The 26,646-nt window shown below is 37.9% G+C and overlaps 1 protein-coding gene across 1 annotated transcript in view; it reads left to right on the top strand.

Annotated features, from left to right (window-relative positions):
• The first annotated feature begins 1,144 nt into the window (after positions 1–1,144).
• LOC145999945 (N-acetylated-alpha-linked acidic dipeptidase 2-like) overlaps positions 1,145–26,646 on the top strand; it is a 39,520-nt gene continuing 14,018 nt past the window's right edge. Inside the window, exons 1-10 of the mRNA XM_083137231.1 lie at positions 1,145–1,282; positions 3,136–3,292; positions 4,093–4,249; positions 5,144–5,278; positions 7,325–7,447; positions 8,675–8,858; positions 21,988–22,078; positions 22,610–22,788; positions 22,931–23,050; positions 24,008–24,154. Coding sequence (XP_082993357.1) covers positions 1,228–1,282; positions 3,136–3,292; positions 4,093–4,249; positions 5,144–5,278; positions 7,325–7,447; positions 8,675–8,858; positions 21,988–22,078; positions 22,610–22,788; positions 22,931–23,050; positions 24,008–24,154 — 1,348 coding nt within the window. The 5' untranslated portion in view covers positions 1,145–1,227. The remainder of the gene's footprint in view (positions 1,283–3,135; positions 3,293–4,092; positions 4,250–5,143; positions 5,279–7,324; positions 7,448–8,674; positions 8,859–21,987; positions 22,079–22,609; positions 22,789–22,930; positions 23,051–24,007; positions 24,155–26,646) is intronic.

Below are 26,646 nucleotides of genomic sequence, written 5' to 3'. Positions count from 1 at the left end.
TGTTGAAAGAATTAAACGATATTTGTTAATACGTGTTCGTCTTTTGGAAGAACATTCAGAAGCTCAGCTGAAGTCACAACGAAGTGTATTCTTCTTTAGGAAGCTTTTACACCGAGGAGACAAGCGACACCTGTCGCTTTGAAGCGAATCCTCAGTAATCAATGTAACCTTACGAACCTAAGCGACACGACAAGCTGCACGTGTCGCTCGGCCGTTTTCACAATAGCGTGGTTTCTTATAGACTGAAGGGGCCCGTCGCTTGTCGCTTCGGTGTGAACCGCCCCTGTCTTATGTAGCTTGTCGCTTTGGTGTGAAATCCCCATTACAGTTCTACTCGTTGACTACGATATCCGTGACATTCGTGGACCAAAGCCCAGAATGTCAATCCTCCGTTCAGATCGGTAAAATTCTAAGTCTCCCTTTTTGGACAACACTTGAGCAACGTTGCGTTCTGTTGCAGGGCAATGCTTTTATTGTTAGGCTAAATGCCTAAGTTGTTAGGTTAGGCTAGCTAAGTTTAGGTCTCTTAGCATAAATAACAAATTTTCAGTGTATTTATGCTAATGGAACCAAACCTAACAACGTACGCATTCCTCGTCTGACGTCAGAAAGCAAGGTTGCTCTAGTGTTGTGCGATAAGAGAGATCCTACCTCATCTTAACCTAATATCCCACTATCACTGTGTGCATGATGTAACTTACCATTGATTGTATACCGTTTATATATTTTCTTTGCCTATTATAGCGCTATTTTCGAAATATATAGTACTTTTTTGCCTACCTATCTGGGCAGTTTTTAGGGCCAGAAAATCCGTACTCTAGTGATAAAATAACATTTTCTAGCTCACATTGTGCTGTATTCCTCCCTTTTTTCCAGTAGTGATTCTGTAGAATTATATTCGGCTTGGTGTGAATAAACCGATGCAGACAGTTCAAGATTAAGATAGATAACAGAACATGTGAGCATTTGTTGAACTTCATATCTAACTGGCTTTCCCCATCACTAGTAACAGTCATTGTTTGATATTGGCATTGGATTGCATAACAAGTCTGCTATTTTATCAGCTGGAGATATCAAATCTGATCCTACAGACAAAACAAAACTGGTCAAGTTGATTGTTTAACTTAAGGACCTTGTTCTGAGTGTTACCATTCGGGCAATATAGCCTGCACTTGTAAAGGAATCTCTTGTGTATTCTGAATTTCCTGACAACAACTTAGAAGCGATATGGTCAATGCCTTAGTGTTGGGAGTTTCGTCAGGAATTGGTGTTTTCATCGTTGGTAAGGTGTATTTACTTGTTTCTTCTGTGAAGTCTGAAGAAAAGAACGTTACTAAAACTTTGAAACAAAGTACTGCTGTTTATCGTTTTATTTATGTTAAATGTAAGGTCCTGTTTTGAAATAAATTTTGGATCAAATATCGAAGAAGTATCAGTAATATGTAGCAGCAAAGTAGTGGCGCATTAAGTACCTGTCCGGCTGTGTATGGATGACGTTATTGTAACTGTTGCCCTCTAGGTATATTGAAAGTTTAAGGTTAGTTTTAGACGGGGGGGGGGGGAGATTTGCCGCATGTGGCGTATACGGAGATTTTGAAAAGTGAATTTCTGAACCCCTCGCCCAATCTCAATAAAATTGACACTTTTGGAATTGGCATCAAAAGTTCTATAAGTATACAGAATTTCATAAAAAATCGGGGATGGTGGGTGGCATTTTCATAAAATTATGGATGATTTGACATGGAATTATCTCTATATATTTTAAATCTGTTTTATGCTCAGATAGGAGACATTGAGACTAGACCAACAGTTTAAAGTGGGATCCGAACCTGGACTCCTTGATCACAAGTCCACAGCAATAGCCACTACACTCGGTGATACCGTCACCGTCATCGTCATTGATATAGTCAATAAATAATAATATAAATTGTTTTTTATATGGAATATTTTGTTGAACATTTTATGACCCCAAATTCTTCAGATTATAATGGCGCAGCGATAACGCTGTTACCTTCTAATGAAAGGGTCCCGGATTCGTTCTCCTGCAGAGGCACATTGCATGACATGAGTTGATATCCCACTTTAAATTTTAGGTCCAGTCCATATTAGCCTGACTGAGCATAAAGTGGACTTGCGACAAACTTTGACAAATATTATTTCTTGAGAGGATAAAAAAATATATTGTGGGTGCGGGTTTTAGTTCTCTTCAGGTTGAAACACTTTCGAATCATTCTGTACCACTTCAACATATAATGCCAGACACGTGTGTAGAACTAAATTTCGGGAGAGGTCAGAAGCAAGTATAGCACATATAATAATAACAAAACGACAATAAATAGGTTAATAAGATTATTGTGTCGATTATTATTATTAATAACAATATAGGTCAATTAATAATTGTAATTTTTAAATGAACAGGTAAAAAGATGCCATAACAATAGTGATATAACAACTTGTATTCTTTATGTAGCTTATATCTACTTAAATCACTACAATTTGTATAAGCCCGCCTCTGTGGCGGATCATTAGCACAGTCCGCTACGACACCAGAGGCTCCGGGTTCGAATCCCGACCTGGGCATGGGTGTTCTTCGTAAGTGTTCTTCATCAATTTCATCTCAGCATCAATCATCCTCATATTCGCGATTAGCGAAAAGTGGCAGAAATGCGAAGATTAATAAACCAAATTAAAAAAATACAATTTGTATAAAAACAGCTGTCCTACTAAAGAAATAAACACAAAAAAATTTTAATGGCTTATTTGTTGAATATCCAAAAGATTGTTAGGCCCAGCTGGTGGAAAGTAAAGTCCCGTCATTATATTTATGCGTATTATTATTAGTAGTAGTTAATATGGCACATTATATATATATCAGATATTGTCAACGCAAAGCTGCATAATCACAATTTACCCCTTACCTTTGTATAAGTTCTGCGGAAATAATCAACTTTATGTTATATAACAGTCTTTTGGAGGTGTATGGGCCATATGGACCCTCGATTTTTATTTCTTTATTTATTTTACGTCGTTGGATAGAAGTCATTAATGACATAGCAGATTCTGCAGCAAACTCATTGTCATTTCGTTAAAGCTAAGTTTGGAAAAATATGTGAACTGTTCAAAAATCCTTTCCAGGTCTTGTGGTTGGTCGATTTGCAATTCCTGGCGTGGCAAACGATGGAGGAAGCCAATTAGATGTGCAGATTGCTCCCAGCAGCTTTAAACTGCAAGCAGATGTTATTGACACATTCTTGGAAGAAATCAGTGCGGATAATATAGCTACCACTTTAAGGTGGGTGTTCACTATAGTCTTCACGAGAGGGGGCTGAACTAGTTGAGTTGACCCCACTATGGAATTAGAATAGTCCATTTCAAATTAGAGGAAAATGTTATTTTGACAGTCGATAACAGGATTAATTAATCAGTATTCTAGCAGTTCTCAGAAACTAATTTTTATATTTTGCATTATTCGAAAAGTGTCAGCCTTAATAGGGCAGGTGGGGGAGGGGGGTTGTATGGCAGTGACTACAGGTGAGAAGTTTTATCCTGAAACAGTTTACGCGACTAAATGGTCTGTCATCTGCGGTTTGTTGCCAAAAGTACGTTTGAGGCAAACATATTAACAGGTCTTGCTGTTACGCAAGTCAATGAAAGGGCAAGCAAATAATATCAATGAGCTATCCTAGTCCTTAGAGGGCAAATTCTTTTCCTCTCGCCATCTGAAATACCTGCTCTCTATTGTTATAAGTCCACTGTATGCTCTGATTGGCTAATCATGACTGGCCGTACAGTTTAAAGTGACATTCAAACCATTGTGCAATGTGCTTTCATTTGGAATCGAACCCAGAACCCCTTGATTACAAGGTAACCACTATGCCACTGGAGATGCCCGTATGTGAATATATATCTGAAAAAAATTGAATATGAGTGCACTATTTCTCTCAATAATTGACAGTATGTGCCATTTATGGCTACACAAATGTAAGTTTCTTAATTTCACAATGTTTAAAATAAGACTATCTCAAAATGCACTAAAACGTCAGTAAGTAAGTATAATAACTGTAAATTAATTACATGTTCATCTCATTTAAGGAATTTGACTCTAATACCACATCTTGCTGGAACACCTCAAGATCTCGAAACAGCTGAGCAGTTACAACAACATTTTATTGACAATGGATTCGACACTGCCAAAATCTACTCCTATGATGTTCTGTTGTCTTATCCTGACAATGAAAATCCAAATAGGGTATGGTATTTATTTATCCTTTAATTTTTATTGCCACTATTATATGTTTACGCTGGTTTGGTCATGGTATATCAGATTAGATACTATTCCAATTTTTCAATTGTTAATGGCGAAAACATTATCCATCTGATTAAGTGTGGAGAAAAATAATCATGAAATATATTTGACTGATTGATTGATTTGGTGTTTTAAGTCTAATGCACAGTAAGGCTAATTGGGACTGGACCTACAGTTTAAAGTGGGATTCGAACCACTATGTGCCTCCACCGGGTATCGAACCCGGTACCCCTTGATTACAAGGCGACGACGTCCTGAAATATGCTCATAGTTATTAAACGCTGATGTGAATTAAATACAAAGTTTGCAAATTAGTGGCAAAAGAGCATAGCATAAACATACTAACAATAACCAATACAATTTTTAAAAAATAAATTACAAAATAATATATGTATAGTCTTCAAACAAACCTTGGCGGCAAACTAAGACCGCATTCACTCACACATGAAACTGTGTCTGGAGATGTGCACAATACAAGTTAAAGAGTTGTAAAGAAAGTAAAGTTTGTTATAGGTTCTCTGTATACTCCCACTTGTTAATCAGGACTGAGCCTGCAGTTTAAAGTAAGATTCAAACCCGGGAATCTCTGGAGGAAGTCCGCGCATGACGGTAGAGAACGGGGGAAAGTGAGCCTCACGCGTGTTGGTTGTTCGAGCCCTCTCAAATCACTACTTGAGCAGATTCTTGATTTCCTTCTCTTGCTGCAGAAATTCCAGGGAAAGAGAGAGAGAGAGAGAGAGAGATCTTTAAGGTTCATGTTACTCCATCTCCAAAAATAGGATTTCATGGTCTTCTTCCAATGCAAGTAGGAAACTGAAACAAAATTATTTATTTCAGGTGGTTGTTCTGGATGAAGCAGGCTCTGAAGTCTCTGTGTCCGACCCTCGACAACCCCCCCTGGGAGCTCCAGAGGAAAACAGCGACCTCGTAACCACCACCTTCAATGCCTACTCCGGAACGGGGACAGTTGAGGTAAATCTGCAGTACTCTTTCGCAAGAAATGTTGCTTGTTTATACTTTGATGATCATTTTCTCAAATACTAAGCATGACACGCGAATAGTATACAATTAATTATTTAAAAGACGACGAGGAAAGTAAGTAAAATTACTCCCGTTTGCTTGATATTTGTTTCTTTGCCTGTAGATGTGTTAGAAAGAGAATGTTTATTTAATCCTCTTTGTCGCAGAAACCTGGCAAGAAATGCAGACCCGACAAGGACTCAAACCTGTGTCTCTGGCATACTATGCCAGTGTCCTATCAACTGAGCTACCAAAGTGCACGGCCATGAAAATAGACGGCTGGGCAGAATTGCGCTGGTGCCACATATGGAAAAAGCAAAGCAAGAGTGGAACAAATGTCACTGGTTCCCGCGGACTATGTGACAACGTCAACTAGTCTGTTTGCCTAGTTCGAGCGTCAGACCGACCTCTCTCCAGGACACTTTTGAACTTCTGCCACACGCCTAATTTCATGGCCGTGCGTTTAGGCATCCCGTTATTCCCTTCGGAATTGAACATGTGTCATTCAGAAGTGGATTACTTCGTAGCACGCGAACAAGGACGTATTTAGGGGGTACAGGGGGTCCGGACCCCCCCCCCCCCCGAAAGATTTATCAAGTACTAAAATTAAATAATGTAAATATACTCGTTTAACATTTGTTGTATAATTTCCTCTGACCTTATTGGAACACAAGGAAAATCATACGGCTTTGAAGGACAGGGGATACGTATTTAAGGGGTCCGGATCCCCCCCCCCACCCGAAAGACTTAATTAAGTACTAAAATTAAATAATGTAAATATACTCGTTTAACATTTGTTGTATAATTTCTTCTGAACTTATTGGAAGACAAAGATTATATCATACGGCTTTGAATGACATTACAAAGAAGATTTATGTACACTACTACTCAAAATAATATGCATAAAATAATCAGAAACTTACTTTTCTCCAACTACATGTAACATCATTTTTGTTATTCGATAAATATTCAATTATTCATCTTTGTGACATTAATTTCATTGCTAGGGCACTTCTTTTTATGTAAATTATTCCGATCTTAACTACAGGTAAGCTATTATCTCTTTACCTATTCGTGTAATAATAATATAATATTAATTTATGTATTGTAATTTGAATTAATTGGATTTAATATAATTATTTTAATTTAAACATTATTATTGTTATTATTCCTGAAACACTTGGTTCGGACCCCCTCCCCCCGAAACATATTTCTAGATATGTGCATGCACGCGAACGATTATGCTCCTAAGACAATAATAGTTGTAGTGACAACCACTTCTTGCACTTGAAAATTCAGCCAATAAGGCATCAAACTTCTGTGTGGGTGCTTCAATGGTATGAGGATAACTTCTTCCCACAGACCCTTAACCCTAAAGCAGCTTAATGAAACCTTTTGTGAGTGTTTGAGAATGGCCTGTAGGGAATAAAAAAGTTTTTTTAAATATTAGATCCAAAAAGTTGGGAAAATCCATTAAAAGCTGGCTGGTTGTCTGGCTATAGTAATATATAACCAATGTTCTGTTATATGGATTTCTTAAGTTTATTTGCCTAATGCAGCTCGTTCTAGAACCAAACCTAGGTAAGAGAATGAAGAAAGATTAGAAGGATTGTGCTAATCAAAAGCCAGTCATTGTTTTTTTTTAAAGAAAAAATCATTGTTCAACAGCCCTGTGAGGGCTGTTGGCTTTCTCATTGGACATTGAGTCCCGTCGCCGCTGTTTTCTGGCTTTCGAGACCGGAGTCCACTGCTTCCTTATTTCCAAGAAGCTTCCCAATTGTCCTCACGATGCTCGCTCAACACCAACATTTTGAAGGCTCCCACTGGGAATCAAACTAGCGACTGCTTTCACTCAAAGCGAGAGCGCTAACCATTTTGCTGTGCAGGATCCCTGGCAGTTATAGCCAAGTAATAATGCATTTCAGTTTGCCAAGTGGAAACATGCACATTACTTTAAATTAGAGTTGCTGAATGCGCTGAATATTCATTTTATTCCAGGGCGACCCAGTGTATGCTCACTATGGATCACCAGCAGACTTTGAGTACCTCGATGACAATCAGATATCAGTGGAAGGAAAGATCGTGTTGGCCAGATACGGAATGACTTTTAGAGGAAATATTGTAAGTATTCCTATTTATTTAGTTATAAGTTACAAATGAATAGGGTATTACTACAGGCAACAGACTTTGCCTTATAATTTATTAAGACAGATATCATATTTACACGTCTAATGAATGAATTACAGAAAAAATCGATTTTTTACCTATGAGGACCAATAAGTAATTTGATACTGGAATAGCTGCCTCAGTGGGCAAGGATGTTAATTGGTCGATTTATGGTCTCAGCACCTAAGTGTCTGAGATCGAGTCTTGACCTGGACATTTGCGTGTCCTCTTGCCAATTTCATCTGACATCCATTTATCATCACAATTAGCCAAACGTTGCAGAAAAGTGACATGAAATAAAACTTGAAATAAAGATACTTTCTTTTAGTTTTTGTTGTGTTTCCACTTCATGCACAGATAGGCTAATCGGGACTGGACCAAAAGTTTAAAGTAGGATCTGTGCCTCCACCGGGTAGCAAACCCTCAATTACAAGATGACGACTTAACCATTACGCCATCAGGAGCCCCCAAAATCAGATACTGGAGTAGAATTTGCCTTTACCTGATAAAGTAATGGCACTAAGAAGAAGTAATTAATATAAAGACAAATAATTTGTTGTCTATTGTAGGTAACCTGTAACATTAGGATCACATACATACAGTACATAACTATGGCTTAGCCAACTTCCGTGCTTGTATGGTTAGCACAGGGTCGCATGAGTATTCATTGTGAGTGTCCCTTCATCACTTTGATCATTGTATCACTCATCCTCATCCCCATCTTTGGCCTCCCCGATGGCGTAGTTCTAACGTCGTCACCTTGTAATCAAGCGGTCCCGAGTTCGATACCCGGTGGATGCACATGGCACAGTGGTTCGGATCCCACTTTAAACTGTAGGTCCAGTTCCGATTAGCCTTTCTGTGCACAAAGTGGACTTAATACTACAAATCAGTCAATCATCCTCATCTTCACAATTACTCAAAAGTGACAAAAAAGCCAAGTTAAATAAAACAAATCAATCAGTCAATAACCATGGGTTAGTTTCCTGGCCCATCCTGTATTATAACTACATATTAATTTCTTTCTATACAATTCTGGCATGAACGCTTGAGAATCGAAATCATATTTGGTCATTTCCAATAAAATTGCATTTTAATAAATACAATCAATTTACATGTTTTAAATTAAGCTTAGTTTACAGTTTTCTATCATGTGCATGAAAAAGCCATGCTATTTTACAGGTTCGCCAAGCAGAGCAGAGAGGTGCAATTGGAGTTGTACTGTTCTCTGATCCTAAGGATTATGCTCCCAATGGGCCTGAAGACGTCTACCCAAGCAATATCTATTTACCAGATGCAGGAGTACAGAGTGGAACACTACTCATTTTCAATGGAGATCCTCTGACACCAAAATACCCAGCTACAGGTTAGATAATGTAGCTTTGCGAAATTTTATGTCTTGAAGGTTAAGCATTGTGCCATGAAATCCAGCTGCTTCCAAGTACCCATTTATTAAGGGCTTGGTGAGCTACGAAAGCAAGTCCTGTGCAAGTAGTGATGTGAGATGGCTCCACCAACGAACACATGGGAGGGAGCGGGATTGCTTGGAAGGAGGAAAAGCGACTGCAGTCACCAGGCTTCGCAGCAGTGTGTGCTGCTTCGCTCCGGCAACTCACTTTCTCCCCTTATCTGCCGCTATGCACGGCCTTGCTCCACATATTCCCGGGATAGAGTATATGTGCAGAGGTATTGCTGGGAAAATTATCACTTGAAATCACACCTGGGTCTTCCATTCAATATTAACTAAAATATTTTTTTTTTAACTTTTGTGTTTATTGTACAATCAACAGCAAATGAATTAGGAGAAAAATATTTTCTCGAGGAAAAATGAGTTGGCAATGCTGCGAACACCGAGGCAATCTTGATAAGACGCTTGAGGAGCGTCGAGCAAACTTTCCTGAAAAGCGCAACTCAACTCCAGTATCGAAGGTCATGCTACACGTGGATTGGCAACTTTCGGGAGCATGCTGTCTCTCTACACAATTCTCCGCAAATGCCTGTTTGAAGATAAACCTTCGGCTCACATTTTATTTTTCAAATGTAGTTCTGACGTTGTAGTCATTTTACAATTATTTGTATTTGTTCTTATTTTACTTTGCTTTTATGTCACCTTTACAATTAATCGAAACTATGAAGATGGATGACAATGAGATTAAATTGATGAAGAGACACTTAAAAAAGAGATTGCCAGACCAGGACTCGAACCCGGAACCTAAAGCGGATAAGGTGGGGAGACCGACCGTCAATACCTCCCGGTCATGAACTGGAGTATAAAATTTGTAATTGCTCAGGAGTATTTTTTTGTTCTGTTCATGACTAATACCTGCTTTCGGACACTTAATTTATAAGTGACACACTTCGTTCGATGGGGACAAGCCACGTATTGTTTGAGAGAAGGGACACATCTCGTTCATATACTAGATACAATCATGGACTATACTTGAAATATGACGTGCTAAACAATACTTTCGGAGATCAATTGGACATAGCAATTTTGATATACAAGTTCCATTTTCTCTGCTTATTCATTATGCCTCATAGATAATCTCGCAACAACGCAAAATGTTTTAATTGACTCGAATTCACAATGACAAATATATACTGGACCTACATATTTTAAATGCAAAATCTAGGTGACGAAAATATGCCTCAACACGAAATGAAAATGCAATATTCATTCAATACACTAAAAAAGCTAACCAAAGCAGACTTTTAACAACATTGCACACGTAACGTTTCCATCCTCTAACAGGGTTTTTGTTGGAGTAAGATTCACATGGCGTAATAGGATTATCATTCACTACAAAGCAATAGCTATAAACATGAGATAAACCTGAAATGAGGGGTTAGAATTCACCATAAGAGAAGTGCAGCAGGTAAAACAAAACACATATGTAAGGAAGAGGTGTGCAAGTGTAAGTTTCTATACGAAAATTGACTGAGTGGTAGCACTAGACGATTTTACGTCAGGATCCTAGGTTGGAATACCGGTCTGGGCATTGGTGTTGTTTCTGAGTGTTCTATTTATTTTATCTTCACTCATCTTCGTCGTCGCAATTGACCAAAAGTGGAAGAAAAGCGACGCTAAATAAAAATATATGTGAAAATTAGAAGGTTAATTAAGAGCTGATAGGTAAAATATACTCTATGAGCGATGTTCGATAGAAGTTCTGTTAAGATGTCAAACCTGTAAGAAGCAAAGAGCGAAGTTGTGTGAAGGATTGAAGATATGCTTCGATAACATGGTCACCTGGATTGTCCCGAGCTGAACCAGTAAATGGGCGATGTTTAATCCCCAAGGCCATTCTGCAAAACGAATGCCGAAAGAGGTTCGTGTGTGGATTTGGTCAACATGAAATTGTTGGGTGATAAGCGAATGGTATTGGTATTTTTTCTGTTTTCGTTATTTTACGTTGCTTTTCTACCTCTGGATCTTGAATGACGAATAAATGAATTTGGTGAACTGATAAACACAAAAAAGCCAACCCCGTTGCTAATTGGTTAGCGCACGCGCTTCGAAGTAAGGTGAGGATGTGTCATTGTCTGCATCCCACTTCCATCTATCACATCTTCAACCTTCATCAATGCGATTATCCGAGACTGGTAGAACAGTGACGTGAAATAACAAATATCACCCTCGGTGACGATTTCAAAGTTTTAAGTATTGCTGTTTCTGCATTCAATAGCAGCTCTAGATTGTGACAGTGATGTGAAATGCTTCTGATTTTATAAGAAATAGTAAAACGAGAAGAGCGATAGATATTCCTCTATTTTCAATTTTCTCTGAAACTATTTTCCCCGACTGCGGTGATACTGAATTCTATGTAGTATGAGAAATATACTTTAAATTAATTTATACTAATTTTTGCATATGCAACTGATTAAGAGAGCCTCCACGATGGCGCAAGGAAATCGTCGCCGCATTGTAATCAAGGAGTTCTCGGTTCGATGCCCGGTGGAGGCACATAGTGATTCGGATTCTAGTTTAAATTGTAGATCTCGTCCCGGTTTGCCTATTTGTGCATAAAACTCAGACTCAGAATGATTAAGGACTTTTCGACTTTTCTTCAGAACGAAAATGAATTCGTAAAGCAATAATACGCACAGCACCTCTAATTACCCACTGCCATTCAACACGATACTATTCGTAAATTCAGAATTATTATTTTAGGGTTCAAATTCTGGCATCTGAAAGAGAGACACTTGGTCCCAAAAGTTTCAGGTTTGTTAACATTTACTAGTTAAGGATATTTTTGTTAAGCTCCTGGGACCTGAGGAACAAAAATATAGATATTTTAAAATTATTTCTCAAATTAAATGTAGAAATTATGAAGCACACTAGCCCAGGAACGCTATAGCTTATTCATGGGATGGAAAAATTGTCATTTCCGCCCCCTCGCCAAGCTGTATATTCGATTGACTTAGATTCGAGTGTTAATATCGGTTATGATTATTGGTAAGGTGATAAGGGGTTACATAATTCATTGAAACTTACGTAACTATGCTATTGGTTATACAGTATAAACAATAATAATGACAATTATCGTGCCTAGCACTCTGATTACTCTACTGGGAAGATAATTTACACCTGTAAGTTTTCCGAAACAAATACACATTTCACCTCGTATGACAAGAATCGGCGATGAAATTTCGTAAGTAGAAATTCAGTAGCATTAGTTTACCTTAACTTTCACAAGTTATGAAAAATTCCGTTTTTGAATTGTTGGATCGTAATGTCGTGACCATCCCTGATATTTTCCTTGCATATCAACGATATTTTTGTTTCTTTTTTGAAAATAGGGTTAGCAACCCTTAATTGAAGACCAAGTGAATGACTTGCGATGTGGTAGTCGGAAACCTGGCCAGGACGAGCAATCGTTCATTGGAGCTACGGAGTCAAGATGCCATACACGTCTGAAGCTACTGGTGGCCGTATAATTGGCATGTTCGAATGTAGACGCACAATTTCCGATATCGCAATAGCCATTGGAAGGCATGAAAATGTTGTTCGTCATTGGATAGAGCGTTTTCAACATGAAGGAGAAGAGGGCCTGAAAACAAGAAGGAAAACAGGGCGCCGCAGAGTGACATCGGGAGAGCAAGATGCTGCTGTAGTGGAACACATTGCAAATCATCCATTTTCTCCAGCCAGTATTGTTGCCAGACATTTACAACTGCAGCGTTCAAGTGATACAATACGAAGGCGTCTACAAGCTGCGGGGATACGGCACAGAACGCCAGCGAAGAAAGTGCAACTCACAGCGCAACACGTAAATGCTCGTCTTGGGTTCGCTTTACAATATCTACCCATGACAAATGACTTTTGGGAAACAGTAATTTGGACTGACGACAAAGTGTTTTGTTCGGATGAAGATGGCCAAATTAATTTGTGGCGACCGGACAGAACTCGTTATGATCCAAGATATGTTCGTAGCAATCGAAGAAGTGGAAGAATTCCAGTGGCATTTTGGGCGTGGATCAGTGCAGGTGGTGCAGGAGATATCGTAGAAATATCCTCGAGGATGGATTCCGAAGAATATATTAAATTGCTTGAAGAACATATGCTACCGACAGTTCGCGTTATTTATCCTTGGGAGGAAATGCCCATCATCAACTTCGTTCATGATAATTGCAGTATCCATACGTCCAAAATAACGAAGCAATGGCTTGCACATCACCCTGACATTTAGTCATTCGAATGGCCAGCAAAATCACCAGACCTCAATCCAATTGAAGACGTATGGTCCATTATGGTGAGAGAATGGGAACCTGGATATGAAAGAACAACAGAAAAATTACGTGACCATGTGTATGACGTATGGAGAACTATACAGAACAGGCTACGTATTTGTCCTAGACTTGTCGAATCTATGCCCAGAAGATTACGTGAGGTAATCGACAACAATGGCTGGTGGACTCATTACTGAACACACGTCAACATTATTTGAAACATTGCAAATCAAGTTTATTTTTTGTTTGTTTGAATGAGTGTGTCCTTTCTTTCTTTCTGTTTTCCCTAGAGACAATATATTTATTTTCTTTCAAACATTTTGAATTCTGATTTTTTCAAGGCTGCATTAATTTAGCATGTGACACAACGGTCTCAAAATATGGCATTTCAGTTTGGAACAGGCAAACTAAAGTAGAGTTTGCAAAAGCAAATACATTTTTTTCGCCCTTGTAACTCATTGTTTCTTCCAATTATCGAGTACTTTCTTTGCTTTGCGTTGCTCTAGGTCACTCAGTCGCCATTTTTGTTTGTGAGCATATACTAAGTTTGATTGAAGCTTATCCTCTATCCTTTCATCATACAACTTGACTATGGGCTTCAGGTTTGACATCTGAATAGAATTTCTATCAAATATAAATCATCAACTTGAAATATATTTCACTTACTTGCTCCTACTCTCCAAAATTTGGTATGTTTGGTTTTCTGATGATACACGTGATATCGTAAAATTTGAATATGATAGATTTGTATTTTATACCTATGGATATTACTCACTCACTTTTGTATCTCAGATCTCTTGTAATTACCTACAAATTATGCGAAACAATACACTAAACATCCCCTCCCTCCGACCTGTTTTCAAGGATCGATCCAGCATCCACCTCACAGAAATTTGCACCTCGATCATAGCATATCAAGTGAGTGTGGGTCTTCGTAAATCTTCCCTGTAATGCAGTTCCATAATTTGCTCCAGAGCATGTGAAGATAACTGAAAGCAATACTTGTGTATATAATTTCAATTTTGAAGTATTTATTCATCTATTTACTTCTTTCATTGTGGTCGGGAGACTGACAGCTGGGAGATAGGCCAAGGCTCTTCCATGGCTGTATAGCCACGTTTTTTATTTACTTCTTTCGGTCCGGGGTTCCATACCCGGTGGAAGCACATAGTGGTTCGGATCTCACTTTACAACGTATGTCAAGTCCCGATTAGCTTTTCTATGCAAAACGTGGATTGAAAAAAATACTCAAAATTTGTGACAGTTAGTTACTGATCGCAAGTTGCATTGTTGCAGAATATGCGGATACTAGACGTGTTGAAAGCAGAGGTGTTCATTTGGAATCAAACTCCCTCACCCTCCGAGATCGCAGTAGCCCTCACCCTCAGAAGTCTTTCGGAGGGTGAGGATGAGGTCTGCCCTCACGAGGGTGAACACATCTGGTTAAAGAATGACGACGATGAGCATGAGTCATGATATGATAAAAGCACACAAAAAACAATGCCCAGGCCGGTATTTTTTAAAAAAAGGAATACACCTATTCGGTAGTATCCCCCGTCATTCACACATTTCTTAAACTTTCACACATGTCAATTTTAACTCTAATTGTTTCTCGGATATGAACGAGATGTGCCTCCCCAAACGCCCCGTCAAACAAAAAGCGGATTCTCCCCGACGAACACATTTTGGATCTAATACTACTCATAAATTAAGTGTCCAGAAACAGATATTAGGTATGAATATACGATGAAATACTCCTTAGCAATTACAAATAATTATAAGCTAACTCGTGGCCGAGAGTTAGAACGATGTGACTAAACTTCCCCGCTCTTGCTTCCGAGTTCGAGGACTGGTCTCAGCATGGAGTTCTATCTCTGCAGTGTTTCCTTATCAATTTAATGTAATTATCATCCATCCTCATAGTTGCGACAAATTATAAATGTGTGATGGTAAAAACAAAGCAAAATAAGAAAAAAAAATATTGTAACATTACTGCAATGTCAGAACTACGTTGGCAAAAAAAAAAGTGAACACCAGATCATTTTCAAACAGGCATTTGGGGAGAACTGTGTAGAGATAGACAGACAACATGCTCCCGAAAGTTCCCGATCGAAATGACCTTCGGTACTGAAGTTGTGCGTTGAGAAAACTTTGCTTGAGGCTCCTCAAGCTTCTTATCACAAATGCCTCGGTGTTCGCAGCATTGCCAACTCATTTTTCGTCGAGAAAATATTTTTTCTCCTAATTCATTTGCTTTTGATTGTACAGTGTCTCTCAAAAGTTTTAGGACAACGACATTTTAAACTAGGCAACCCAATTTACACAAGGCGTTGGTGGGTTGCGTGTAAAGTTAGGCTCAATTTCAGGGTTGCCACATGCACAATAGATATTTATAAAATACGCGAAAAAATAAAAACAAGTATTATTGTATAAAATTATTAAAAATATCACTATTATATCGCAATTGACAAAATTTATTCTCAAAGAAAAAAAATAGGTTTTCTGGTATTTCATCGCTGATGAGTCTACAGAAAGGAAAAGAGGTGAAAGAAAACGAGAGGTGAAAAAGGAGAGCAGAAAGAGAAAGCGAAAAGAGAAGAGGAAAAGTAGAGGAGAGAAGAAAGAGAGGAGAGAAGAGGAGATTGGAAGAAGATTCTAGGAGAGATGAGGAAAATGGAGCAAAGAAGAGAAAAGAGGAGAAAAACGAGATGAGGGAAGAGGAGACGAGAAGAGGGGAGTGGAGAGTAGAGTAATGGAGAGAAAAAGAGAAGAATGAAAAGAAGAGGAGAAGAGTGAAGTGGAGTCGGAAATCTAAGACAGGAAAGGAGATACGAGGAGTGGGGATGAGTGGAATGGAGATAAGATGCAAGAAAAGTAGGGAAGACGATATGAGATAAAAGCAGAGCAGAAGGAGGGGAGAGAAGAAGGAGAAGAGAAGAACAGCAGGGACTGAAGAGAAGAGGTAGTTTCAGAAAATATCGTCTCAGCGTCAAGAATTGATGCATTGGTTAAATTATCGACATGAAACATTCAATAACATTTTGAAATGTATTGGAGAATGTATTAGATCGGTTCGAAATGCCTTTTGGGTTCTTTCAGAGCAAGATAAAATCTTCCATGTAAGATCTTTGATTTTACCTGCGATTATACCACTAAAAACATGAATGTAATTTTAATATTTATAAGAATTCTCCAATTTTTGTCCACTTCTCCGTTGAAATGGAGATTTTGTAATTTAATATTTCCCCTTCCCCCATCGTTAATTCCAAACTGAATAATTCCGTTTCACACGGACAATGAACACAATGGGATAGGTCTAAAACTTACGAAAATTTTCTGCCACTGGAAGGGTTTGAACCTACGACCATTAGATTGACAGTCCTGAATGGTAAACACTACCCCACAAGCCTTCGCTCCTGAAAGTAAGTAGAAGGAGCTGACCAATGTGAAATGTAGATGCAACTCTCCTCCTACATGTAATGTGCAAACAATACTTGTTTGTAACAAAGAAAACGAAGGTAGTACGACTCGGCGAAAACATTTAATGGAGAATTGCACATGATGAGAACTTTTCATTCGATATTTGCGGAGGTATCCTTCCATTGAACTCGAGTGGAAAAGGGGTAAAATTAGTATGTAATGAATTGCCACAAATATAAATAGTTATTTCATTGATATTTGTCAATGTCTTTGAAGCAGTACACAATTATCGTTAGAGTATCATAATTCACGATCTTATACATGAAAATATCCCTTTGAACGTGTGTCAATTCATTTATTTGTTTATTTTTTTATATAAATTCCATATGCAGAAAAATATAGCCAGTATACACTACTATTACAAATAATGTTACCATGCTTTTGTTTATAATAAAAGGAGAATTAAGAAAATAGAAAACCTTCTAAGGAGGATTGAACCTGGGATCTCTAGCAGTCCAACCGAGAACTCTAACCACTACACCACGCCCTTACCTTCGATTGAAACAACAATTTTTAAATATTCTGTCCCTCCAATATTGTAAATGTCGTTGGGTATACATGTAGTTGAACTTTTACTTTAATTTTGGATTGCTTTCTTGTAGTATAGCAGATATCTTCGAGAAATTATTTTCGAAGTGATGAAGAAAAACGAGAATTTTGGTACGTAGTTGTGAAAATGCGAGTTATTTCTTCAAATTTGTTATTGTGATTAGACATTATTAATGGAAAATATCTAGAGGCTTGAACATTGCAGGACGATATTCTTTTCCTGTGATACTACAACAGACGAAATGCTTGTTTACTGACGCAAGTCTCGTGTTCAGAACAGTCTTATGAAATGTATTTGATCTTTGCGTAAGGTAACACGAAATAATTACACCGTTTGCGAACTACCAAATCTGCGCAACGTTAGACGTAAACAGGCGGAAAATTTTATTCATAAAATCACTTCACATTTGACAGTATTCATCAAGAGAGACTCGTGGGACACTGTGTTAAGGTGCTGGAGGAAATCCTTCTTATTTTTCTTCCTGGAAGAACAACAATTTTTAAAGTAGAGCAACAGTCGTTCCGCCTTTTCTTATTTCTTTTAAATTCTTCCACATTCCTTTAATTGGGTTAAAAATAAATAAAAATATTTCTTGCATTTCTGTCATTGGCGTAGACCAGGCCCGTACGCAGGATTTCTTTGAGGAAGGGGCCAGACCCAAATTTATATATATATAAGAGAGAGAGAGAGAGAGAGACAGACAGATATTACAAAATAGTTCAAATAGTGCAAGCGCCATTGAAAAGTCATGATAATTCTATGTTTAGAAAATATTATATTTATAAATTAAATATTGCGTACTAGGAATTATTATTACAATAAAGAACATGTCTAATTGTGAGTTAAGAAAAAAACAATAATAAAGAGACATCTCGCATCACGATTGCAGTTCGAAAAAGTCGGGACAGGGATTGAAAGTAACACACTGTCCTGACTAAATCGGTAAATCGGACGTTTCCTAGCCTTGCATTAAAAAACTAAAACCATCCAATATTGCACCCTGAAGACTTTTGCGCAAGAAACAGATTCATTTATGTAAGAACAAAATTGAAATTTTTACACATTTCTAAAATCGACGATGTTATTTTCGTAGTTACTGATAGGTTCACATTTAATTATTTCAGGGTTCGAGGGGGCATGGACCCCCCTGGGTACTGGCCTGACGTAGACAGTGCGAGAGAAATTTTGGAGAATCTTTCTATTAAATTTATTGTTTACATCCACCTTATGCTCAGATAGGTTTAGTGACAATCGTGAACTTTTCGTTTAATAGATAATATTTCGTTTTAAACGACGGGAGAACATTGGTCGAATTTCCTTTCTTGCTTTTTTGAGAGAATATATACTTCTACAATAGCAATCGAGTTCGGAAACGGTGGAAAAAAAATGACTTGGTTTTCAAAGGCAGACAAGCTTGGTATCGTAGCTTGCTGGCGTTCAAAGTGACTCACGCTATTCAAGGCCGCTTCTTATCGCAAACCACTGTCGATGCAGTGTCTGCACCCAGCAAGTTACAAGTGACCAGAGTCGAATTTTAAAGAGAATCTGAAGAATGATAGATTTCAAGTTGGGCACTAGCTCAACATGAAATAGTTTAAGTGATAATGTCTGACAAACAAGAAACCTTATTGAATAAGTATCGGGATAGTAACATGAGTATCCGCTCCTTTTTAACAATGTAAGCTCGAAGACAATCTGTATTCCATTTGTTTATAGGCAACTTAGTCAACCGGAGGTTATTATAAGGAACTATTTCGTAGATGTTCATGTAACCGTTATAAAAATACAAATAAAATATATTCAAAAGCTTAGATATACTAACAACGAAGAAATAAATTCATAGTTAAATTTCAAATGCATGTGTATAGAGTAATTCTAGAAGTACAGAGCTATATCAGAGTGTTAAACATCTTTTTGCAGGATAACGTTTACAATATTGACGCGACAGAATAATTAAGAACTGTTGCTCCAAAGGAAACAAAGGGCGTAGTGTATTGGTTAGAGTTCTTGAAAGCATTGATTGCGGTCCCAGGTTCGATCCTCCTTAGAAGGTATTCTTTTCTTTCTTTTTTTAAATCGTCTTCTATCAAACAAGAGCATGGTAACATTATTTGTAATAGTAGTGTATACTGGCTATATTTTTCTGCATATGGAATTTATATAAAAAAATAAACAAATAAATGAATTGACACACGTTCAAAGGGATATTTTCATGTATAAGATCGTGAATTATGATACTCTAACGATAATTGTGTACTGCTTCAAAGACATTGACAAATATCAATGAAATAACTATTTATATTTGTGGCAATTCATTACATACTAATTTTACCCCTTTTCCACTCGAGTTCAATGGAAGGATACCTCCGCAAATATCGAATGAAAAGTTCTCATCATGTGCAATTCTCCATTAAATGTTTTCGCCGAGTCGTACTACCTTCGTTTTCTTTGTTACAAACAAGTATTGTTTGCACATTACATGTAGGAGGAGAGTTGCATCTACATTTCACATTGGTCAGCTCCTTCTACTTACTTTCAGGAGCGAAGGCTTGTGGGGTAGTGTTTACCATTCAGGACTGTCAATCTAATGGTCGTAGGTTCAAACCCTTCCAGTGGCAGAAAATTTTCGTAAGTTTTAGACCTATCCCATTGTGTTCATTGTCCGTGTGAAACGGAATTATTCAGTTTGGAATTAACGATGGGGGAAGGGGAAATATTAAATTACAAAATCTCCATTTCAACGGAGAAGTGGACAAAAATTGGAGAATTCTTATAAATATTAAAATTACATTCATGTTTTTAGTGGTATAATCGCAGGTAAAATCAAAGATCTTACATGGAAGATTTTATCTTGCTCTGAAAGAACCCAAAAGGCATTTCGAACCGATCTAATACATTCTCCAATACATTTCAAAATGTTATTGAATGTTTCATGTCGATAATTTAACCAATGCATCAATTCTTGACGCTGAGACGATATTTTCTGAAACTACCTCTTCTCTTCAGTCCCTGCTGTTCTTCTCTTCTCCTTCTTCTCTCCCCTCCTTCTGCTCTGCTTTTATCTCATATCGTCTTCCCTACTTTTCTTGCATCTTATCTCCATTCCACTCATCCCCACTCCTCGTATCTCCTTTCCTGTCTTAGATTTCCGACTCCACTTCACTCTTCTCCTCTTCTTTTCATTCTTCTCTTTTTCTCTCCATTACTCTACTCTCCACTCCCCTCTTCTCGTCTCCTCTTCCCTCATCTCGTTTTTCTCCTCTTTTCTCTTCTTTGCTCCATTTTCCTCATCTCTCCTAGAATCTTCTTCCAATCTCCTCTTCTCTCCTCTCTTTCTTCTCTCCTCTACTTTTCCTCTTCTCTTTTCGCTTTCTCTTTCTGCTCTCCTTTTTCACCTCTCGTTTTCTTTCACCTCTTTTCCTTTCTGTAGACTCATCAGCGATGAAATACCAGAAAACCTATTTTTTTTCTTTGAGAATAAATTTTGTCAATTGCGATATAATAGTGATATTTTTAATAATTTTATACAATAATACTTGTTTTTATTTTTTCGCGTATTTTATAAATATCTATTGTGCATGTGGCAACCCTGAAATTGAGCCTAACTTTACACGCAACCCACCAACGCCTTGTGTAAATTGGGTTGCCTAGTTTAAAATGTCGTTGTCCTAAAAGTTTTGAGAGACACTGTACATAGTATTATGCTTTGAAAATATAAAGTCATATTCAAGGCACTACTTGCGCAGAAGCTTGTTTTCGTTCACTTGCTCCAGAGATTCCCGGAACAGAATGTAGATTAATTTTCCGTTAGTTGACTTGCAGTCAATCCTCTCGTGGCTTTTATCTTATTCTATAGACTGCACTTCACTACTTCCTTACTTGAAAAAAAAACAGCTGTCAATTGTCCTCGTGATGTTCATTCACACGAAATATCCAACAGAAGTTGAACCTTAGGCCATACAGGCTGAAGCCAAGATTCTTAACTATTAGGTTACACAGAAACCACAAGAAATGTTTCTCCATTCATTTTCTCTGGTTGCTTGCAATGGATATATCACATCTCTTGTAGGAAATCTATGGCCATGCAAAGCTCCTGAAACAGGTCAAAATCGAAGAAGGACATATCAGGCGAATATGGCGGATGTTCAATGATATCCAACCACATATCTACATAAATCACAGCATTTGTACAGTAAACGACCATTGTCATACAGAAACATGACAGACTTTACAAAGTTTCGTTCTCTACAACCAAAGCACAGGTTTCATGTGATTTTCTTGGATTTTTTTTTAACATTGCCCACTAACTGTTGTCTCATCTTACACAGCATGTTGACCACTGAACCATAACAAGTCGCCAACCCCAGTTCAGATATCAACGTCTTCATATCCCTTTTAGAAAATCAACAATCAACTTCTCACTTTTGACTTTGATTTGATTTAGTTTATTTTACTTCGAGTTTTGTGCCTCTTGGCTAATTTGCGAAGGTGGGGATGAGTGATGAAATGAGGGAATTGATGAATGGACATTTACAAACAACCAAGCCCGACCGGGATTCGAACCCGGGACCCTTGGCGTCGCAGAGCGATGTGCTAACCACTCGGCCACAGGGTCGGGCCTTCTCACTTTTGAAAAAGGCAAAACTTTAACACCACGTACATAACAAACATGATGTCTTATATAATTTTATTATGTAATTTAGCTGTAAGTACTAATTATCATAATTTATTTTAGCTGACGCATATAGAATTCCTGAAGAGGATGCTGATATTCCACGAATACCTGTTCAGCCAATTGGATACAGAGATGCTGAAGAAATCCTCAGGTAACACTTGTTTTATTACACAGTATTAAATAAAAACTCCAATTTAAAGATTTTCAAACAAGAACCTGTGACAATTTCTCAGTATATATGTGATGATGATGTAAGTTGTGTGTACAAACTTATCTAAAACTACAATATTTATTAAAGAAAAATCAATTTTGTATTAAGGTTTCAAATAAATATGATTTCTGAGATCTCGATTATAGCTAAAACTATTTAGCTATACTTACACTTGGTCTGCATTCAACATTTCCTCATAACAAGCAAATATGTACTCGAAATGGACATAAATGCTGGCTTAACCTGGCTGGTAATTGAAGGACACCTGTTTGAAACACATCACCAAGAAAGCTACAATTCCAACTTAACAATTACTGAACTTGTATATTTACATATTTTTCTTTATCTTAATGATATGAAGGCAATAGTGATCAGTGAACGTGTAAAAACTGCAAGTGCATGCAACTTATATTAAGAAGAGTTCTTTCTCTTTTTTTATATAAATGATCCACATATTTAATTTTCTTACAGATATATTGCATCCACAAACTCACCTCCCCCAGATTGGGTAGGAAATTTGAATGCTTCCTACTCGATTGGTCCAGGTTTTCAAAACCCTGAATGGAAATTGAGACTTGAAGTCCGTACATCCAACCAAAGGGCTACAGTTAATAATGTCATTGCTACCATCAGAGGTAGTGTTGAACCAGGTATGTAAGTAAAAAAAGACTATTCTCATCTTATTTATTTATTTTATTACCTAAGGTAAAGATCAAGAACAATTTTACAGCTATGTTAAGCATCTCTTTAATTGCAATGTAATTGCTTTATATAATACATTCATTTTTTCAGATCGGTATGTTATTCTTGGAAATCACAGAGATGCTTGGATATTTGGTGCGGTGGATCCTACAAGTGGAACAGCTGCATTGTATGAGCTTGCCAGAGCATTAGGAGTTCTGAAAGCTCAAGGTAATTGTTTTCTGTTTTAAATTATACCATATCAGAAAGGCATTAATCCAAGGGTTTAAATATGGGCCAGAGCATGGATGTTTCTTCATAACTAATAATCATTAATACTCATTACCCTACATAAGCAGTAACCCAATGTTAAATATGAAGCATAAGTAGCTTATATGCCTTGGTAGTTTCCTGTTATTTATATAACTATGTTAACTATAAGCATAGAGTCTGCTCAAGTATGCGAGGGATACTTCGAAACTTGTGGTATTCAAGTAAGCATCCTATTCTGCACCTCCTTTTATCATCTCAATGGAAATACCACCACAATAGGTCCAAGTCTAGATCAGAATATATGCTTGTGCATAATCAAATAAAAACATTCAGATAACGTCCCGTTCACGTGAACCAAGTCGCACTGATGTCATGAAAAATATGCATAGAATGTTCAAAACATGTCCAAATATGATCCATAGAATGTTCAAAACATGTCCAAATATGATCTATGGAATGTCCAAAACATGTCCAAATATGATCTATGGAATGTCCAAAACATGTCCAAATATGATCCATAGAATGTCCGTCCAAAAATGATCCACAGAATCTCCTAAACGTATCCAAAAATGTTCCACAGAATGTCCAACACATATTCAAAGAATGTCTAAATCATATTCTTCCTGGATATCTTATGAATGTCCTCTGGACGGGCATATATATATCCAGGGGATATCCAATGGATGTCTACTGAATATTCCTGGATATCCTATAGATATCCAGAACTTCGACATGAATATCCATAAGATATCCATAAGAAGTCTTCTGGATATGTGTTTGCTGTATGGGAAAGTATCTCGGGTGAACCATTATTCCATAACTCAGCCAGGCATCACAGAACAGTGTACGTACATATTGCAATAACGTGTTCGCTCCTCTATACTTTAAATGAGACGATACCGTGTTCTATTCCAGGGTGGAGGCCACGTCGTACACTGGTCCTGTGCAGCTGGGGAGCAGAGGAATACAGTCTTGTAGGTTCCATGGAGTGGGTTGAGGAGATGAAGAAAGTGCTTCAAGCTCGAGCAGTCTCTTACCTCAATGTCGACAGTGCTGTTAGTGGTAAGTACTATGTGTCGTGGAAAACCCTTATGATGTAACTCCAATTTATCAAATTTACAGAAGACAGGAAATAATGTATTGTTAGGAATATGTCTGACTCTTAAAAAGAGTCAGTAAATTGAATTGCACATTGCACAGATGTCTAGCATAGCTGACTCAGTGGCTGAAGGAGTTAATTGGTCAACTTTTGATCCTGCCACCAAGGATCCCAGGCTGGAGTTTGGCCAATGCATGGGTGTTCTTTGTGCGTGTCTTTTCATTAATTTAATCTATTATCACTCTTCCCAGTTGTCGTCATTAGCCAAAAGTGACATAAAAGCAACATAAAATAACAAATACAGATGTTTATATCGACAATATTAGTCGTATCATAAATACTGACACAAAGTTTGAGGCAGTGTGTACAACCGGTTTTCAAGGTCACGGTCAGTTAACGTAAGACTGAATGCTGAAGGGAGCACTTACCCCCCTGAGATATCTAGAAATACTTCATATAATTCAAAATTTGAAATTGTAGAGAATAAACATGGACAAGGGGTGCCATGAAAGACAGCAGATTAAGTGCCTATGCAAATTATCCTGGTGCTGGGATGCTTCTTGAGAATTCTCTTAACTTAGGAAAAGCATCCTTTCCCCCACTTTAAGTGCTGATGCCTCCTGAGAAAAAAATCCTGCAGGCAGCCTTGAATGCGATGCCTACCTTTGATATATGAAATTAAGTTACCACATCCAAGATAATGTCTAAAACTACCTATAAACCTTCAATGAGCTTGGCGGGAAATAGTAGAAAATAAAGATCAGCTGGCACAGACTCCCGGTTCAATCCTCAGTTAAGTTACAATTTTTGCCAGTTTTTGTCCGGGTTTTTATACCACATTATAATAATATCTTTATTTAGTGGGCGAGGTTCAGCGTATGCTGTTCTCCCACCTAACATTGTGCAATTCCATTATACGACGCACGCTTTTAGAAGCGATATCGGGTGGGGCCACGCAGAGGGTGTGCGTGGCGATCAACCAATGGCAAAAGTGCAACGTTGTACAGTTAGGAGACTGCGGCGCGGAAGTTAAAAGCCGTGTTCTGTATTTTTCTTGCGCGCAAAAAGTTTTCATAAAACTCGCCACTTTAAGGTTCATCATAAGATGGGGAAAGACATTTTGAACCTGACTGTCCAAATCCCATGAATTTCCGTCGCCTACAGCCGGAGTTATCGTTCCTTGAAGAAACAAGGGAAACACCTTTCATTTCCTTCAGCCTGTTTTTTTCGTTGCCACCGTGTTGACGCATCTGAGTTGTTGTGTCTAGGGAAAACTGACATATATATTTAGACACTAAATATATGTGGAAAACTGTGGGTGTTAAATTCGCCTCGATATAAACAATGACCCTTCATTGTTCTGGGCGTTCTCGAACATTGAAAGCCTGGGTCAGTTTGAGTTCAGCGTTTTCGTAGCAAATTATTCGCTCATCGTTCACTCGTGCACCACAAAGAACAGTTTCTGAAAGGATTAAATACAGCCCTTTCGTGCGATAGTGTGTGTTCCGTCCGTGTGTTCTTTTTATTTTAAATAATGTCACTCTCAAAATGTAGCACCAGTAGAACAGGCACCAAGGGTGCAAAATCTAATCATTAACCTCCAGGAGAGTGATTCGGAAATGAGTGAAATCAGTGACACGGAGACCCATGGGCGTCCGGGAGGGGGTCAAGGGGGGTCGTGGCCCCCCTGGAAAATGAAAGTCAACCAAAAATTATATATTTTTCACATATAATTTCATTACAGCCACAATAATATGTGTTAATTTTTGCATTAATATGATATTCAAATTTAAGCAATGGTTTTGAGGGAACAACACAATTATGAAGGAAAATGTGCCTTGTTTGCCCCCCCTGGAAAAAAGCACCTTCCTTGCCCCTCCCTGGAAAAACTCCTGCGGACGTCCATGCGGAGACCGAGGAAGACGACGAGAGCGGTGATGAATAAATAAATACCTTCAAGCTTCTTTCAGGTATGGGTTTCTCGTATATGCTACAGTGATATGATAGTATAATCCTGTGTAGAAATATTCACTATATTATTTCACTGTACTCATATATACCATGCATGAATTATCAAAAATAATGGACACATCGCGAATTTTCTGTACTTCCCTTGCGCTAGCAGTTAGTTTGGCAACAGCGCAGTAGCACTGGCTGGGTATTGGCCGAACTCATGTTCCTTCTAAAAGCGTGCGCCGTATAGTTAAGATCATATATGTTCTTGGTAGTGTTAGATTGACTTCACAACTCTCCTCCTGAAACTTGGATTGAAAGAGGGTTGAGATGAGTCCACTATTACTTAGTTGCGGTGTTCGGAAAGTTACTTTTAAAATGGTAACTAGTTGCAGCTACAGTTACTTGCTTAAAAAAGTAACAGTTACAGTTACAGTTATTCATTTTAAAAAGTAACTCAGTTACAGTTACATGTACTTCAAAAGTAACTGTAAGTTACTTT

Source organism: Lepisma saccharinum, chromosome 16, assembly GCF_977018435.1.
Source record: "Lepisma saccharinum chromosome 16, izLepSacc3.1, whole genome shotgun sequence".
NCBI classification, from domain to species: Eukaryota; Metazoa; Arthropoda; class Insecta; order Zygentoma; family Lepismatidae; genus Lepisma; species Lepisma saccharinum.
This window is presented reverse-complemented; position numbering and strand designations above follow the sequence as displayed.